Source organism: Taeniopygia guttata, chromosome 1A, assembly GCF_048771995.1.
Source record: "Taeniopygia guttata chromosome 1A, bTaeGut7.mat, whole genome shotgun sequence".
NCBI lineage: Eukaryota > Metazoa > Chordata > Aves > Passeriformes > Estrildidae > Taeniopygia > Taeniopygia guttata.
The window spans coordinates 61217299-61234203 of record NC_133025.1 but is presented as its reverse complement, the minus strand read 5'-3'; the positions used below and the strand labels follow the sequence as shown (position 1 = coordinate 61234203).

The following is a 16905-nucleotide window of genomic DNA, read 5'->3' as shown; positions in this document are numbered from 1 at the left end:
TTTCTATTTTTGCTCCTTGTTTTTTCCATGTGGAATGTGTTTGGGGAATTGTTTACCTGGGGTGAGTGCTTGGTTGGATTCTGGGGAGGATTGTTTGAGCCTGATGGCCAATCCAACCTGGGGCTGGACTCTCAGAGAGGGTCACAAGTTGTGTTAAGAGTGAGAGATTGAATCAGAGAAAGTAATATGTAGTTTTAGTATCCTCCTCTTATATAGTATATTAATGTATTTTAACATAGTTATAATAAAGAAATAATTCAGCCTTCTGAATTGAGTCAGACATTGTCATTTCTTCCCATTGGGTTCGCCTGCATTTACAATACATTGGTTTAAACCCATGAGTTCAGGAGTTTCTCTAGCCAAAAACTGTCATGTAGTCCACCAGGAGCTACTGTATCTGTCACTCTTAATTGAACTTCTATATTTTATCAAAAGTTTAATTAAAACTAAATGCCTATATATATTCCAGCTATATAATTATCTTTTCTACTGCATGATCTACTCAGTGAATCCTACACACACCCATAATACACATCCTGCAAGTTATGGATGAACACATATTACTTCACTGCAAAATAAGCTCTGCCTGTACAGATGATGAAACAAACTTAATTTTCCAAAATAATAAATTCTTTATAAAGTGCTGCATACTGAAATTACCTGATAAGACATACCAAACTGGTACATCACAGAGCATATGCTGAGCACTTTCTGCCACCATGTGACACAGAAGAGGGATAGCTGCTTTCATGGACTAAGCCTCTGAAAACTCCCTGCCAAGTTTACCTAACCTTGGGAGACCATATTTATTTGCAGTAACAGAGCAATAAAAAGGGTTGACTACAGAAACAAAAGTTTCAGGTACTCCTGAGTTGAAGTTACAATCATTTAAAGTGAAAATAGCATTTATTTCAAGGGCATGCAAGTGTGAATCCAAAACAGAAAGCAAACGCAGAAGCCCCCTGTGCTCCAATACCCGTCAATGTTCCCCTCAGAATATAAACACTAAGTTTATAACACTAAGTTATTTAATAAATAACTACATTAATTACTTTTGGCCAAGTGTCACCTAAAATCCCAAACTGCTACAGTTATTTGTGGAGATAAATGGTATCAGCTAGGAAGAGGAAAAAAAAAGAAGGAAAAAGGTAGCATCAATTCCTTTCCCTCATGGTAAAACTGTAGCTTAAATCTCGGAGATGAAACGGGGGCCAGTGGCACTAGCAAAAGTTTGGAAGCTGGCAATCACTGAAGAAGAGATAGAATAAAGCTAGGGCAGGACAGGGACTGCCCTGCACATACAGAGTATCAAAAAGTGATTTTATACTGAAAGTAGCACAGGCTGGATGCCACCAGTCTCAGTCACAGGAGTTCCAGAAATAAAAGGCACCAAAGTTGAGCAAAACAGTAGAAAAGAGAAAGTAAGAGAAATAGCATGTATGTTACCAAAAAAAAAAAGAAAAAAAACCACTTTAACTCTTGTCAACTGCTGCAAGTAACAATTCTCCTGTAGCTCAACACTCCTTTCCCCAAGTATCTTTCATTTAACTTCTGACAGCTGTCAGAATGTGATACTACCAGGGCTCAAAATGCAGAAGAGAGAGCTGCTTCTTGAATATAATGTTTTCCTAAACATTATATATATAAAATATAAATATATTATTGCATCCTAATTGTTGTTCTTGAGTTTCCTCAATATCCAGAATGACAGAAACATTTCATTTCCTTTCATGTGGCAGTGCTCAGACCGGTACTTCTCAGATGTGCAGGTGAGCACATTTTTCAAGGAGATATTCTCCAATCTGAGCACCCACTAGGTGGCGGCTGTTTGCTTTTCAGACACGGAAATAAGAGATGTACAGAGTGCTCTTTTGTTCAGCAACTTCTAATTTAATACATTTTAAAGAGTTTCAGATCAGGAAAGAATCAGCTCCTGTGACTAACATGACTTCTTGTATAACCCATATTATTAAGCTCCATCCAGATGTCCCTATATGAAGCTCAAAGGCTTCCATTTCACCAAAATGTCATTCAAGCTCTCAAGAGCACACATTGCTGAATACTGCAGAGGTGAATGAACTGCTGAGTGCTGGAGGTGGGAGAGCCTGATCTGTGTCACTGCTGACACAGGAAAATATGATCATGGGCAATCGATTTCCTGGGGAATTTCTTCCCATTGAGCTGCTGGTGGGAGCTGATTGCTGGGTGCTTGGGACAAAGGGGGAACTCTGTTTTTTGGGGGGTTTTCACTCGGGAGGCTGGGGGATTAGGGCTGGGGGAAGGGGCTGGGTGTAGTTACTGGTCCTCTCTCAGTTGTTTTTGGAGGAGGACGATCAGAGCTGCTGGGAAAGAGAATTTTGCTGCTGCTAGAGCTGCTGCTTCTGCATGGGGTGAGCCTCTGCTCGTGAGAGCAGCCACTGAACTGGGACCTTAATGTTATGTGTAATATGGGTAATTTGTGCCTATAAAATGATATATAGATGTAATGTTTTATATTGCCAAGAAATACTTGTATAAAGCATGCGAGTCTGAGTACAAGGGGCTGCCTCACATAGGTCAAAACCACCGCTGACAAGAAGGAGGAGGATTTCATTTACAAATGAATAAACATAACTCGCTGGAGATGGGTCATTTCCCAAGGTGATCCTAGGAACTCCCAAGTGATGATCATCTTGATAACTATCCAAGACTGAGATCACTGGAGCCACCAAAGAGACACATCTCAATGGCAAGTTCCCATAACTCAGTCAGGGATGTACATCACACTTGGAGTTTTGTTCAACCCAACACAGAAAAAAGAAATTCTGTGAATATGTGGGACTCTGAATGGAAAGAAATAGCTGATTACAGAGTTCTCTACACCAAGAACTTCTACTCTTGAGAAGCCCTCAAGATCCAACCTATACAAGTATGGGGAAAAAGGAGAAAGGAGGAAAGTCACATAGTTCCTCCAATCTCTGTGGACAATCCTATGTAGTCCTAAAGGACAGGATTTAATTAGAACAGTTGCATCTGTGAATATCTGCAGGTGATATGAGAATTGTTAAGGGCATTTCTGGTAAATGTGTTCTCCCTCAGGCCTGGGAAAGAAGGGAAGTTAACACAGTGTACTTCAATTACAAACCCAAAAGGGATCACTGTGATCCTTCAGTTCACAGGCTGGCCATATAATTCTCTAAGAAACTGAAGATTGTTTTTAAAAGAAAATACTAAAGACTTCTTAACGAGGAAATTGTTAAAATGGAGTTTTTTTAAATGCTCATGACTGGCATTTTATAGCAAGGTTGAAATTGCCTAACTTCAGCTTCCATTCCCTGGATCTTGTTATAGCTTTGTCAGCAACACTGAGGAGCCCTCCCCTTTCCCTGTATCAGATATCAGCTGGATCATGCTCAGCATCCATCAGCCCTTCATACTAGCAGGGCTGATCTGTATGAAAGTAAGTTTTTCAGCTCAACACAGTATCACATTGCCTTTGAGAGAAAGACTATTATTCACACTTTATTTTCACTTCACCCTTGTACTCAGAGCTTGAAAACAAAAACTCAAAATGGATTTGGCACAATTCATATGTCACAGAGGCAAAGTGCTGGGAGCAGCAGCCAGAGCTTTCATTCTTGAAAACTGTAGAGGATTACACAGAAAACATTAGCAATGGCTGATAAAATGAGTGCAATATGGGGTAATCATATCCTTCACCAGAATGAACAGATGCACACTGCCTTCAGTAAAGCTGTGTTTATTTATGCCAGCTGAGGACTGACTCCCTCCCTCTTCTTTTTTGATCAGTAAAAATTAGGCACAAAAAAAATTCTCCTTAAATTTACACAGTGACACTTGCTAAAATCCAGGTTGTCCCACTCACTCAAATACATGTGTTTGCATCTTGGTTCATTTTTAGTTCCTTTCCCAATAAGCTCCTATTATTTTCAGCCTGGTCTAAGACCACTGTCAAAATAAACATAGTTTATTTTCTTCCCACAAGGAAGATTTCTTTATTTTCTTCCTTCTCCTTGATGGGGCTACATAAAAAAGAAGTTACTCTTCATTGCAGAAAGCCCAGGCAAGATGACCCAGAATGAGTGAATCCCATGTTCACATACAAGTTAAGCCACTCTTTAGCATATCCCTGGAATATTAGCCTGTGAACCTACAGAAGGACATTGTGAAATGCAGGGCAAAACCCAATGAGCAGCTCCAGCCCACATTTTTAGTCCTGCTGCTCTGGATGGAGCAGACCAGAGAAGAAACCTTAATCTGATCAAAACAGCAAAATTGAGCAGAACTCAGCAAGGCCAGAATTGCAACAAGCCCCTCAAAACAAACCCTGGTCTCTCAGTTTACATGCAACACAACCCAGGAGTCACTCAGGAGTATTGTCACACGTGTTCAAATTGCACACACTCCATCAGGCATCTCCCAGGTGCTGTGTACCTGCCATGATTTGGTATTTCAGTTGTTAGTCATGGACAGCTAACTTAAGTGTAAAGGTGACATGCAGCTAATAGAACCCTGGGCAGATTTTAAGAAGAGAAATCAATCTAATTTAGTTTTTCTTCTCCTTCATCTTTGCTTGATACTACAGAAACTGATGTTTTGCTGAGAAGGATGTTGGAGTGGGAATCTGCCAGCTCTGCTTTTTTGTGGATATTGGCATAAGGCAGTCAGGTGGGAGTTCTTTATTTAAAATGTTATCAATATTTTGAACACTGGGTTGGTTTTACATGGCTTGATATTTTTGGCGAGAAGGGAAGAAGCCAGCCACAGAAGTGATATTTCTGTGGGAAGCTGCTAGAAGCTTTCTGCATGCCTGAAAAAACCAATTGCAGGCTGGCTCTGAAAATAGACATGCTGCTAAGCCAATTGATGTAGTTAGCAATGCCTCTGTGATGATATATTTGACAAAGAAAAAGCGTGTACAATTCCTCTTTTTTCTTCTGAGGTGTAGGGAGGTGGCTGCCCTGGCTTGGTTGCTGGGGGCCATCCTGGCACTGGGAGCTGCCATGGCTTGCAGTGAATTCTGCTTGCTTAGCCACTTGTAGCCAGCCATGCTGTGAACAGAAGAGCAAAAGTGATGGCAATAGCTTCTCCTTTTTGGTGCCTGCATGAAGAGAGGTGCTGAATGGTGCCACCTATTGTAAAAATGCAGCAGAGCCTGACTGCAGGGAAGAAATGATGATGTTCAGCTCCAGATCAGAAGGCTGAAGGATAGCTTTATTAAAGCTATACTATATTACATTAATATACTATTTAAGGAAATACTATACTATTCTACATATTTCTTACTTACCTACCTACAAACTCGTGACCCTCTACTGAGAGTCTGAGCCACAGCTGGGTCCAATTGCTCATCAAACCCAAACAACCTTCACCAGAATCCAATCCAGCCATCATTTCAGCTAAACAATCTCCACACCACATTCCACATGGGGGGAACAAAGGAGCAGAGATAAAGATTGTTTTCTCTTCTTCTCTCTGTGCTTCTCCTGAGAGACAGAATTATGTCTCTCTGTCCAGAGAATGTGAATGTCACAGCCACCCATGTGGCATGGGACCGGCAGCAAGTGACTGAAGAAGATTATATATCATCAATTTCAGCACTTTTCTACTTTTCATACATGAGAACTAGAGCTCTAAGTGCCACAGTGGGAGAAATATGTTTATACTCAATAATCACTAATGTGAAGAGCAAACCATAGAATTGCAGCAAAACACTCGTTGACATGCAAAAAATTTGAGAAAGAGGATTGAAATGGGGAATAAAATGCATAATTATAGAAACAGTGAGTGGTGTTCAGAAAAGAAGACAGTTTGAAACATTTTAAAAAATAGTGAGTGCAACTCTCCTTTCACTCTTACTCAGAGAATCTTTCCTCAGCCTGGCACCTGGGTTAGCTGGGCCAAAACTTTGTATTGGGATAGACAAGGCAAATAGTCAGTGAAACAGAACATGGGGTTAAATCTTGAACAGGAATGTTAACACTTCCACCTGTTCTTTTAATTACAGAGTTGCAGATTTTCACTTCTTTGATTTGTGATTCAACTTTAAAGCATAAATTTACATTTCACCATATGTATTTTGCTCTTCCACAATGAATCTACATTACATTTTATAGTTTTTCATTGTGCTATCAGTATGCTCCCAGAATAATAATTTTTTTTCATGGGCTGAAGAAAAACATAACTCTGCAAAACCAGTGTGCTGATGCACCCAGGCCTGGGCACTAGATAGAAGCAGAGAATATGTACAAAATGACACAACCCCCTCTTTGAAACTGTATTTTGTACCTGAGGTAGCACTGCTGGTCCTTGTCCTGCCAACCTCTGCAAGGAGCTGACCTGAGGAACCTTAATGGGCACTGCAGTGATAGTTCCCAAAGTCTGTTGGAAGAAAAACATTTGAACACAGCTTAAAACAATTGCAAAGCTTTCCCAGACAGAATCTCTCTGAGCTAGCAGTTCCCTTCCAGCTCTTTTTCTCTCCCCAGCTGCCCTGGCTGAAGGCTCTCTATGCACCAGACTGTTTTCAAAAAAGATCTGAAATGCACCACAGTGACGTGTATTGGTACAATGATGCATTTCATGGTAGCCAGGGTCACAAAGAGATGTTTGCTGTGCCTCAGGAAATAGTAAATACTGAATTATTAAAACGGAAAGCTGCCTATAAATCTGCTACAGCACACTGCCACACAACATTCAGCTGACACCCATTTGGGCCAACACAGCATTTATTGCTATCCATGCTTACTTTTGTTACTCACCCTTTTCTCAGTTGTATACCAAATTTTTTTCAAAGCTTATTTAAGATAGGATGGAATAAGCAGATGGCTTATAAATTTATGATTGGGCTATATTTGTAAAGAAGACAGCTAACCCCATCCAATATGGCCTTGGACACTTCCAAGGATGGGGAAGCCACAGTTTCTAACCAAAAGTTCATACTTTGGTTAACTGGCCAATATTCTTAAGATAAGATTTTGTAACTTTTATCTAGCATTTTGTTATTGCTGTTGGGATGACACAGCACTATGAGCAAGAATATGACTGTCATCATAACAGCAAGTGGCACTTAATCACCAAAGAGAAAATCTTATCAGGCTGTTAGAAATAGCTAATATGGAGGAAAACACAGATTCAACTGAATTTCTCTAAATTTAACTCTCCTCTGAACCAAGATTTTGGATCACAGCCAGCAAGATAAAATATGCTATTATTACCCCAATCTGGTCATGAAATTTGTCAGTAGTAAAGAAACTATAACATAATCAGCTCAAGGAAAGTGAAACTGTGTCATATCCATACTGATATACTCTCCTCAGACCTCACTCAGAGAGTGGCAAAACAGTCTATTTCATTCTGTCTCCAGTGTTTCATAAGAAATAACAAGTGTATTCAGGCAGAATATTCTCAATAAACTTCTCCTAGAGTGTTTATATTTTTACCTCTGCTACTCCAGTCAGAGACATTTAGGGGTGTGATGTTGCATATTCAGCAAAGATTAACATTTGAAGAAGAGTTGCCTGATTAAAACAACAAGGAGGGTTGAACAGTTATAAACATGCAAGACAATTTTTCTTGAGTACTCATGGATTACCAGTACCCTGGATAAATATACTCCATTAAATTTCTGTCTCAAGCCAAGAGAGGAGAGAAAGGGGGCAGAGAGAGCAGCATTTCCATCCATGGATGATGATAAAACAAGTAAATTACACCTTGCTTTAGGAATTAAGGATCTGGCAGCAGGATGAGGAACAGAAGGGGGTATTTCTGCCACAGTTTCCTTATCGGGTGATACACGGACTATAAACAATGGGAAGGATCTGACTGAACAACTTCATTGCCCTCTCTACCCTATCACAGCCTCACACATTGGCAAGAATAACACGATGAACTACTGCAGTCTGGGGAGAAGGAGAAATTGAGCTGCCACCTGCTGCTATGGGCATTTATTAGACTTATCACAAATTCCTGCTTAATATCAATATGAACCGTAATCAACTCAGCCCTGATTCCAATTTTTTAGGGTAAATACCAAAGTGAACTTTCCAACTCATGCTACAGAAAGATTATCACAAGCAGGATCTATATTTTCCTACTGTCCCAAAAGAAATTTCTTTCACCACACAGTGAAGTCCAAGGTATACTTGGAAATACCAGGGGCACCACTACTCCTGGGCTGCACAGATACCCTGTACAGAAAGTTAAAACCAAAAATTTCTGCCTTCTGGAAAGTTGTGCTTTAAAGGCTCTGCCTCTGACCTTGCAAATGCACATTCTAATATTCCTATTCCTACAGATACACAAGGATTTGCAAGATTTCCAAACTGGACAACAAAATACATTGTGTTTGGCATGGTAGTGTTCAGTCCAAGGTTGGACTTGATAATCTTGGATGTCTTTTCCAACCTTAATGATTCTGTGATGCTGTAAAAATACCAAGTACTGACACTATATGAAATTGGGAACTGATTATAAAGACAGGAGTCAAATTACTGAGATGTTAAGTAAGATAGAGTTACCAATTGTTAAGATTGGCATTGGTATTCATTATCCAGTAACTCCTGCACTGAGGGATGTGTTGGTTGAGCTTTTCTGTTCCAGTCCAGGGCTGGGGGTTGAGGTAAGAGTTAGCAAAAAATCATGAGTTTCCAAAATGCTTCTGCATGTAAAGTTTAGTGAATGAGACAGTAGAAAATACACTGGATGTATTTGTCTTATTTGAAAAAAATCCAGCTGTATAAAGTAATAAGTCTGGTTTAAATGCATACAATCAAACCTGAGGCAAACTGAAATTTGGCTCTTCACTTTTCCCCATCCCTTCACATTGTAGATGTTTCAGGGGGTCACCAGAAAAGCCCAAGTAGCCTTAGACAAAGGAGAGATTCAGAAATATTTTTGACTTTTATGGACCTTTTTCATTAAAATGCTCAGAGCTGTAAATGTAGAAATAAGAAACTCATTTATCTTTACAAAAGTGCTGCTATTCTACACTCATAAAATAGTATTTTAAATTATTGTTTCTGCTTGTATCAATAAATCCATACAAAATGCTTAAAGGTCAAGTATTGCCAGAAAAATATCTTTTCAGCTTGCTAATTAGGAGTTTTTAAGAATGTGCACCAGCTTGCTCCTTGGATAAACTGGAAAAGAAGAAGGAGAAAAGAAGAAAGTCCCCATGGATGAAAACGATAATGTGGAATTAGTGAGTGGCAAGTCTTGCACCATCAGGCTCACCATGATCTGGACAGCTGGGGCATGAAAACAGGTGGCTGGGACACAAGACATTTCCAACTCCTGTCCCATTGTGAAGGGGACCTGCAATCTCTGTTGGGTAAAATGTCATCCAGCAGCACGTTCCAAAGGGTCACATTCAAATTGCAAAAAGAGATTAGGGGATCCAAATGAATTCATCATTTTCCTGGTCAGTTTATTCACTAAGATAATAGTAATAACTTAAAATGGGAAAAAATAGCTCAAGTCCCCAAACAAGAGGACACAGTTGCATTACAAGACAAAAAAAAAAAAAAAAAAAAAAAAAAAGCAGTTCCTTGCATTCAACCAAAAGAAAATGAATAATATGAAAAATTTAGGAGATATTGACAAGTGCAGTTATAAAAGATGATCACTTATCACTGTCATTTCTATTAATGCTTTACATTTTAACCAAAGGAGTAACCAACAGGAGTTGGATTCAATGATCCTTGTGGGTCCCTTTCAACTCAGAATATTCTGTGAACCTCCCATGATTCTCCTGCAATAAATCAACACTATTGCAGGATAAAGGCTCTCAAAGACAACTGAGGTATAGAAGTGTGGGGAGAGTAGCAAGTGGAAGACATAAAAAGTGAAACAAAGAAGTATGGCATAGGCAGAGAATAAGAATTCAAAGGATGAAGTCTAGAGATGATCAGAGGATAAAATGATGCTGCAGCAGAAACAAAGATGAGACCTACATTATCAGTGATCAGATTAAGGGCCATACATTCAGTTTCCAGCTATTGGGTTATAACTTATTTAGTCAATGCCTGAGTTTTCAAATCTAGTACTATTTGTGATTTAAGCAAGCTTCTGCTTTTCTCTCCTGAATGAATACACGCTCACACACAAACATACACACATATGTATGTATCTAGATATTGTATCTCTATTGAAAAATATTTGCATTTTACTCAGTTTGGGTACATACCATTGCTATGTTTGCTTTGAATTATAAATTGCCTTCCCCCTCTCCTCTAGATGTAGTAACAAATGCTTAAGGACTTATTGCTACAATTAATTTTCTGTACAAACCCATTGCAGAGCTTGTAGGATTACATCACAGATGTGAAGCTGTTAGGAGCCATAACTGTTCTCCCACTCCAGAATTACACCAGGATAAGTAAAATCACTCCAGTCAATCACTGAAGAGAATCAGACTCAACCAGCAACAGAAGGTTAAAGACACATTCAGTTCTACACCACGTTACCAAAATAAGAGTTTAACTTAGGAACATATGGGTTTGCTGTATCTCAGCTGAACAGTTCAATTATTTGAGCTCAACTGACACTACATTGCTGGATTATTTGCAAATTATTTTATACTGACACCAATACTGCAGCACAAATACTGTGTTCCTGCAATGAATTATGGAAATGCTAATCTTCTTTTTAAAGAACATATGTATCTTTTTAAGATCTAGGTCTTCTTCATGTTGAACCTAAGCTATTAAAAAAAAATCTTTTTGTCTGTTACACGTTCAGTATTGGCAACAACAGTTTTACAGAATGGATTTTTAATGTGGTAGTGACAGGGGAACAGATTGCTATGGCAACAGCAAAGATGAAAATTCTTAACCTGAATGGATCATCACTGAAGTAATTGCAGGGGATTTTTACCCATTCTACATCCATTTTACAACTTGAATGCTGCATTCAACCTTAAGCTTGCTTTATATAAATGCCAAGCACTATATGCAGCCTCCAGGTTGATTTGACCTAAAACTTTCTGCCCCTTCCCTCACAAATCCTGGATAACTGCTGTGCTCTAGTTCACCTAAACATCTGAATACTATCATGTTTCTAGAGAGTCCACCAATAAAAGCAACAGGCCTTTGGACATAACTTTGAGGCCTCTGTAAGACATGTTCACATACATATTTTTTCTTTCCTTTTAGACTCAACTTGCACAAAAATCGGTGGAAATAATTTTTCATTCTCCAGAATCTGGTGAAATCACTGTGTGTAGCATTTCCAATAAACAGATGGAATAAGGTATCAGTTTCACATTTCATTGTATTCTAAAGAGGCTGTTATTTCAGACACATATTTTGTGTAAGCAGTCATTTATTTGGAATTTCATAGAAATGTAAAGGTCTACTTTACAGATTTTAAAAGTGTTTGTTCTCCCCAGTTCCTCTCCCTTTACTCAGAATTCATTAATCATGCTTGCATATGCAATTTATGATTGCTATGAAGTAGATAATTGGAAATACATGTCCTGTTGCTTTTTCAAAATATCAATAGTTTTGAAACTATCCTTTCTTTTGGCACCAAAAATACTATTTAAACCAACTCTTCTTATAGCAAATTAACAACGACTTGGACTTTTGTCCTGGAACAGCTCTCTCTGCATGAGGGTAGCCACAATCAGTAGGAGGCAAAGTACCACCTTAAATTCCACACCTGCTTTGAAAACCAAATTCTTAGTTGCTGCTGAGGTTTTTGTACTCATCCCTTTCATCACCACTCATTTGAAAGGAAGCCCAAGGTGGTATCACATCTCATGCAGGTATCAGAAGAGAAGATGCAGAGATGAAGCAAGCAATGTTCTGCTTTTCCTGTGTCTCCCAGGCTTTTCAGAGCACCACCCAATTTATCTCTGCTTTTATCATGGGATTTTAAAATCACTATCTCAACTTCTTGCCACGTGCACATTGCCATCTGGGTGCACTGAAAAATACAAACTCTGAACATAGGTATGTATTCTGGCAAAGGAAAAACACAATGAATACAGCCCACATTCTTCTCTGTTTCAGAAATCCTGCTGCTGATTACTTACACAAGGAGACATCTGTGCCAAATGCCTATTCCTAAACACAATTTGCACCATATTATTTACTGGTCAGTAGCTTTTCTTTTTAATGCACCATTTTTAAAATAAAAATAATTACAAATAATTTATATATATATATATATATATATACTTTATTGTCAATTATTTTTATTAGTATTTTTTCCATAGGCATTAACTCACACTCCAAATTTCTGAACCAAAATAAAAAAGAAAAAAAGTTTGGATGTGCTAAATGAATTAGCATGCACATACCTGTTCTGTGATTTGTAGCCTTATTCAGAAACCATATTTAACAAATTAAGTCTCCAGCTCCTGCACAAATGAGCACAATGCCAATGAGGTGAAGCAAGACTCAGCAGCTGTGATCACTCCTATAGTCTCTTGCTCAGATGATTCATTAAAGGTTTGCTGTTTAACTACTCAGCTGTTCCAGGTTGATCTGGTTTTTAATGCCTAATGTTTTCAAATTACCTAGTCTACGTTCAGAGTTTGCAGAAATATTCCTGAGTAAAGGGAAAATGTATGAACAATGTCACACAAAAAGCAGTTTCATGCCTCTGCCTCAAGTGGAAATCTTCAACAGACCCAGCAGCTACCACAGCACCACTGTCCTACCACAGCTGCAGGATATGAAGATTACAGGATGAAAAAGGAAGGCAAGGGGATTAAAAATAAAGGAGGAAATGCCCATCATCCCTTGGTGATTTAGGAATCCTCACCTACCAGAATGGCCCATGCAGCCTATTAGCAGCTACTGAAGAATTAGAATTCCATATGATTTCACCTTAGCACCCACTGGACTCAGAGCAGCTTTCGTACTCTTTGCTCTGAGTGTTTTATTGCTCTTTTGTCACTCAGAAGAAGTGGAAAACATGAGGGAAGTGACAACCTGAGGCAACAAAATTGTTTGCTTCCAGACAGTACCTTTTGTCAGGCCTGAGCTAAGCCAATCCAATTTGCTAGGCAGAAGAAGGTTGAATTTGCTTCAGAAAGTATCCAATAAGCAAAAGAACAAAGACAAGGGGAAAAACAATATTTCTTAGCTGAGGTGGCAGAGAAAAGCAGAGGAGGGGTGGGGGGGATGACAGAACCCACAAAGAAAATGGAATGAAAATTCCAGCCCTTTATGACAAAAGAAGCTGCTATATCAGTTCAGCCATAAAAACTGGATGTTGGTACCAAAAGTTACTTCCTTGAAAAAAGAACTTGGGAAAGTACAATAAAATTTTGCCTGAATTCTATAGAGAGTGTGTATAAATATGACTGATTTTAAAATCATGCAGTTAATATTGTTTGTTAGGATAAAAAAAGGGAAGCAGCAACTTTCTCAGCAAATGTTAACTTGGATGTGCAGTACATCCCATAAGCATACATTTTATACTTTTTAGGCAGATTGCTCAGCAATATTAAACTACTAATTCTTCAACAAAACCCAATGGAAAATATTGCTTTAGCACAATATAGTAGAATTACCATTGCTATTGAATTCCTAATTTTGGTATTCCACAGTTCTAGGACTGCAGCTGTGAAAAATCATTGCAGATAGTGCTATGTAGGTGCTGTCTTCTAGTAAAAGAAAATAGCCATATTTAGTTTTGGAGGGTGGCAAACTCTATAGTATTCACTTACAAATGTAATTGTTTCTTTGATGATCCAAATAAAATGGTTGTTCTTTTATGTTCAGATAGTAAAAGGATTTGGTACATTTATGCTTATATGAATAAATTCATAAATATATACAGATATATTTATGTATTTGTATATATGTATATGTGTGTGACTACATAAGCATACCTTTCAGAACACAATATATTACCCATAACACTTTTCTAGAGTTATACTATAACAAAGTGAGCACTAGTGCTTCCCTTCAATGATACAGCCAGGAAACTTTAGAACTAGTAAGCAGAAAATCTCCTTTCCTTCCTGAGATGCTGCACTGATGTGTTTTGCTGCACTACTGATTCCATGTGTTTGTACTTAGCTCTGAAACAGGAGACCTGCTCCATTCCCATGGAGTTTCACCTCCCTGAGCCCCATTCTGGAGACCAATCTGTGGTTAACCAGTTTAATTCAAAACATACTCCACAAATGCTGTGCTCTCCTTTCCTTCTGCTTCTCATCGCTTCCTTCAACCAGTTTCTTGGGGCCAACCACCTACTCCAGAGTAGGAAGATTTCAGATCCTACACTCACAAGTGGCACTGTGAATCATTTAACTATCAGAACATACTTGAAAAAAGACTCTTTTTCCAAGCTTTTCTGCTAAATTAGCCAGTGACAGAGGAAAGGATGTGGTTTTGTGGCCCAGTGGCTGAGAGAACACTTGGGGTAAAAGAGAACCAACAATTCCAATCAATGCTCTGGTCACCTTGTTGCTCACCCTTGTTAACATGACAGCAGTTCCTACAATGCCCCAGTTCAAGCTTTTTTTTTTTTTTTTTTAATACAACTGGTAAAAATAGAGGCATCCCCAGATTTCACCTGGGCCCAGGCCTGAATGCTACTGAGCAGAGACTGATGATGTTTGATCTCCATGCAGCCAGACTCACTTCAGCACTGAAGTTCTTCCAAAGATCTAGTCTAAATCCCTTTTGCTAGAAATAAAAGGTAGAGAGAGAAAATACATTGTTTTTTGAGCTTGCCTACTGTGCAAATCAGATGGTACAACAATAAAGTCTTCATGGAGGCAGAGCCATGGACTTTATGAGTCTTAGCCCAATGAAAGGCTGAGTGTACATCCATAGGGATACCATTGAAAAGATCAGGACTTCACCCACATCATTCCCAGAGGTAAAACAGAGGGGGTTTTTTTTTGGTGGTTTTTTTTTGGTTTTTTTTTTTTTTTTAAATTGGACAATCATGGAATCATGGAATGGCTTGGATTGGAAGGGACCTTATTGATTATCCTACTCCATGCCCTGATATTGGCAGGGACACCTTTCACCAGACCATATTGCTCCAAGCCCCATCCAACCTGGCCTTGGACACTTCTGGGGATAGGCTATCCACAGATTCTCTGGGAAACGTGGGCCTCACCACCCTCACAGGGAAGAATTTCTTCCCAATATCCCATCCAACTCTGCCCTCTGTCAGTTTGAAGCCGTTCTCCCTAGCCTAGTCACTATAGGACCTTGTAAAAGTTTCCCTCCATCTTTCTTATTTCTTAAAAAGATATCTTAAATCCAAAATAATTGCCAGGAAGCTATAAAAGGAACTCTTACAGCATGAAATAGCTAGTAACTTTTTAGATTGAGAGGCTCTTACTCAAACAGGGTTATTTATACTGTGCCATTGGTTGCAAAAACTAAATGTTGATAAGGGAAGCTACTCAATTATCTTCTGCATGCAGATATGGAAGTTCTGTACACTCTGCACCCATATACTGAAAAATGAAAAAATGTAAAAATTAGGATGAACATGTCAAAAAGCTGGTGGGTTTTTGTTTTTATGAAACATCCCTTTTAAAAGAAAATATAGTAGTAATAACAACAACAACAAAAATCACTAATAGCTTGCCAAGCCTATTGTACTGTCATTAGGAAAATAGTGAAAGACATGCAAGTGATGTATCTTCTAGATTAATTCTTCTGGTACAAATAAAGCTTCTCTAGACCTGGCTTCAGTGGAGATGTTCCAAACTCACACATTTGACAATGCTCATAGAATTTTCTGAGAAATACTATGTTATTAAGATTTATGAACTTAAATTTATGAAGTGTAAACACATAATGATATTCCAAGATATAAATTAATTCTAGTTCTATGTAATAACTTCTAAGTTCAAAACCCATTTCTGGATTCAGGCTAGAAGGATGAGAGTTGGAGCTCATATTCCTCAAGGCTTGACAATTCTGAGCCATCACAGTGATGGTTCAAAGCCACTTACTCTGGCTTTGAAACCTACTTAAAACCACAAATACAGCAGAAACCTGAAGCTTTTTACCTTCTCATACTTATTAGGGAGGTTGGGCTGTCCTTTTCTAGCAATAATAACAAATGCAATATCTAATTTCCTGTATTACAGGAAAGATTAAAAATTACACGTCAACAGAATATACAGGATTGGCTTGCATTTTGAAAAGACAAGTGTGAGGGAAAATGAATATAGTAATACTTTACCCTAAAGAAAATGTGAAGACAGCAAATTGGGTTGTGGGGTTTCATTAGAGCAAATGCTAGTTAATTACCATATACAGTCTTCTAAAACCACAGTATCCCTGTAGCATCTCTGTCAAATTTCTACAGTATTCTTACTACTAGGCTACAATATCCTTCTTTAAAAAATCTTAGTGCACTAAGATATTATTCAAAGAAAAACTAATATTATATTACATTAAACAATGCTGACTTGTGTGTTTATTTCACAGCCAGAAGGATAGTTAATATTTAAGTAAACCCCTTAAATCATCATTACCAGTTCAGCAAACTACAGGAAGCACAATGTTGCTTTAATCCTATCAAAGCTGTCATTCACATTCTGGTATTACCTATTCAATCACTGCTATTGCAGTCATCCTGCAAATAAAAATGAACACATCTCCAACCCAGCCCGTCTCATTGTTTGATTCAGTGAGGGATGCAACAATCAAATTGTCTGTAATATCCTACATGTGCAAATTTATTGACACAAGTCACTGAGCTGGGGTTGTAATAAAATAAAAAAAGAAAAAGAAGCTATACAAAGGTCTATAATAAAGATCTCATGGAGAAACCCCCCCAGACAAACAGTCATACCCATTCACGAAATGCCTTGCACAAAAACAGTGGGGATGGTACTGCCTTAACTGATCAAATCTCCAAGGACAATATTTGGCCAAAGAATTAGAAGAGTCAAAAAGATTATGACCCCAG

The 16905-nt window shown here is 38.4% G+C and overlaps 1 protein-coding gene across 5 annotated transcripts in view; it reads right to left on the bottom strand.

The window, feature by feature from the left end:
- PHF21B (PHD finger protein 21B) overlaps positions 1–16905 on the bottom strand; it is a 122227-nt gene that overhangs the window by 25917 nt on the left and 79405 nt on the right. For all 5 annotated transcript variants that reach the window (XM_030263378.4, XM_030263380.4, XM_030263379.4 and 2 more), the window contains one exon: positions 6289–6381. In XM_030263378.4, the coding sequence (XP_030119238.1) occupies positions 6289–6381 (93 nt within the window). The remainder of the gene's footprint in view (positions 1–6288; positions 6382–16905) is intronic.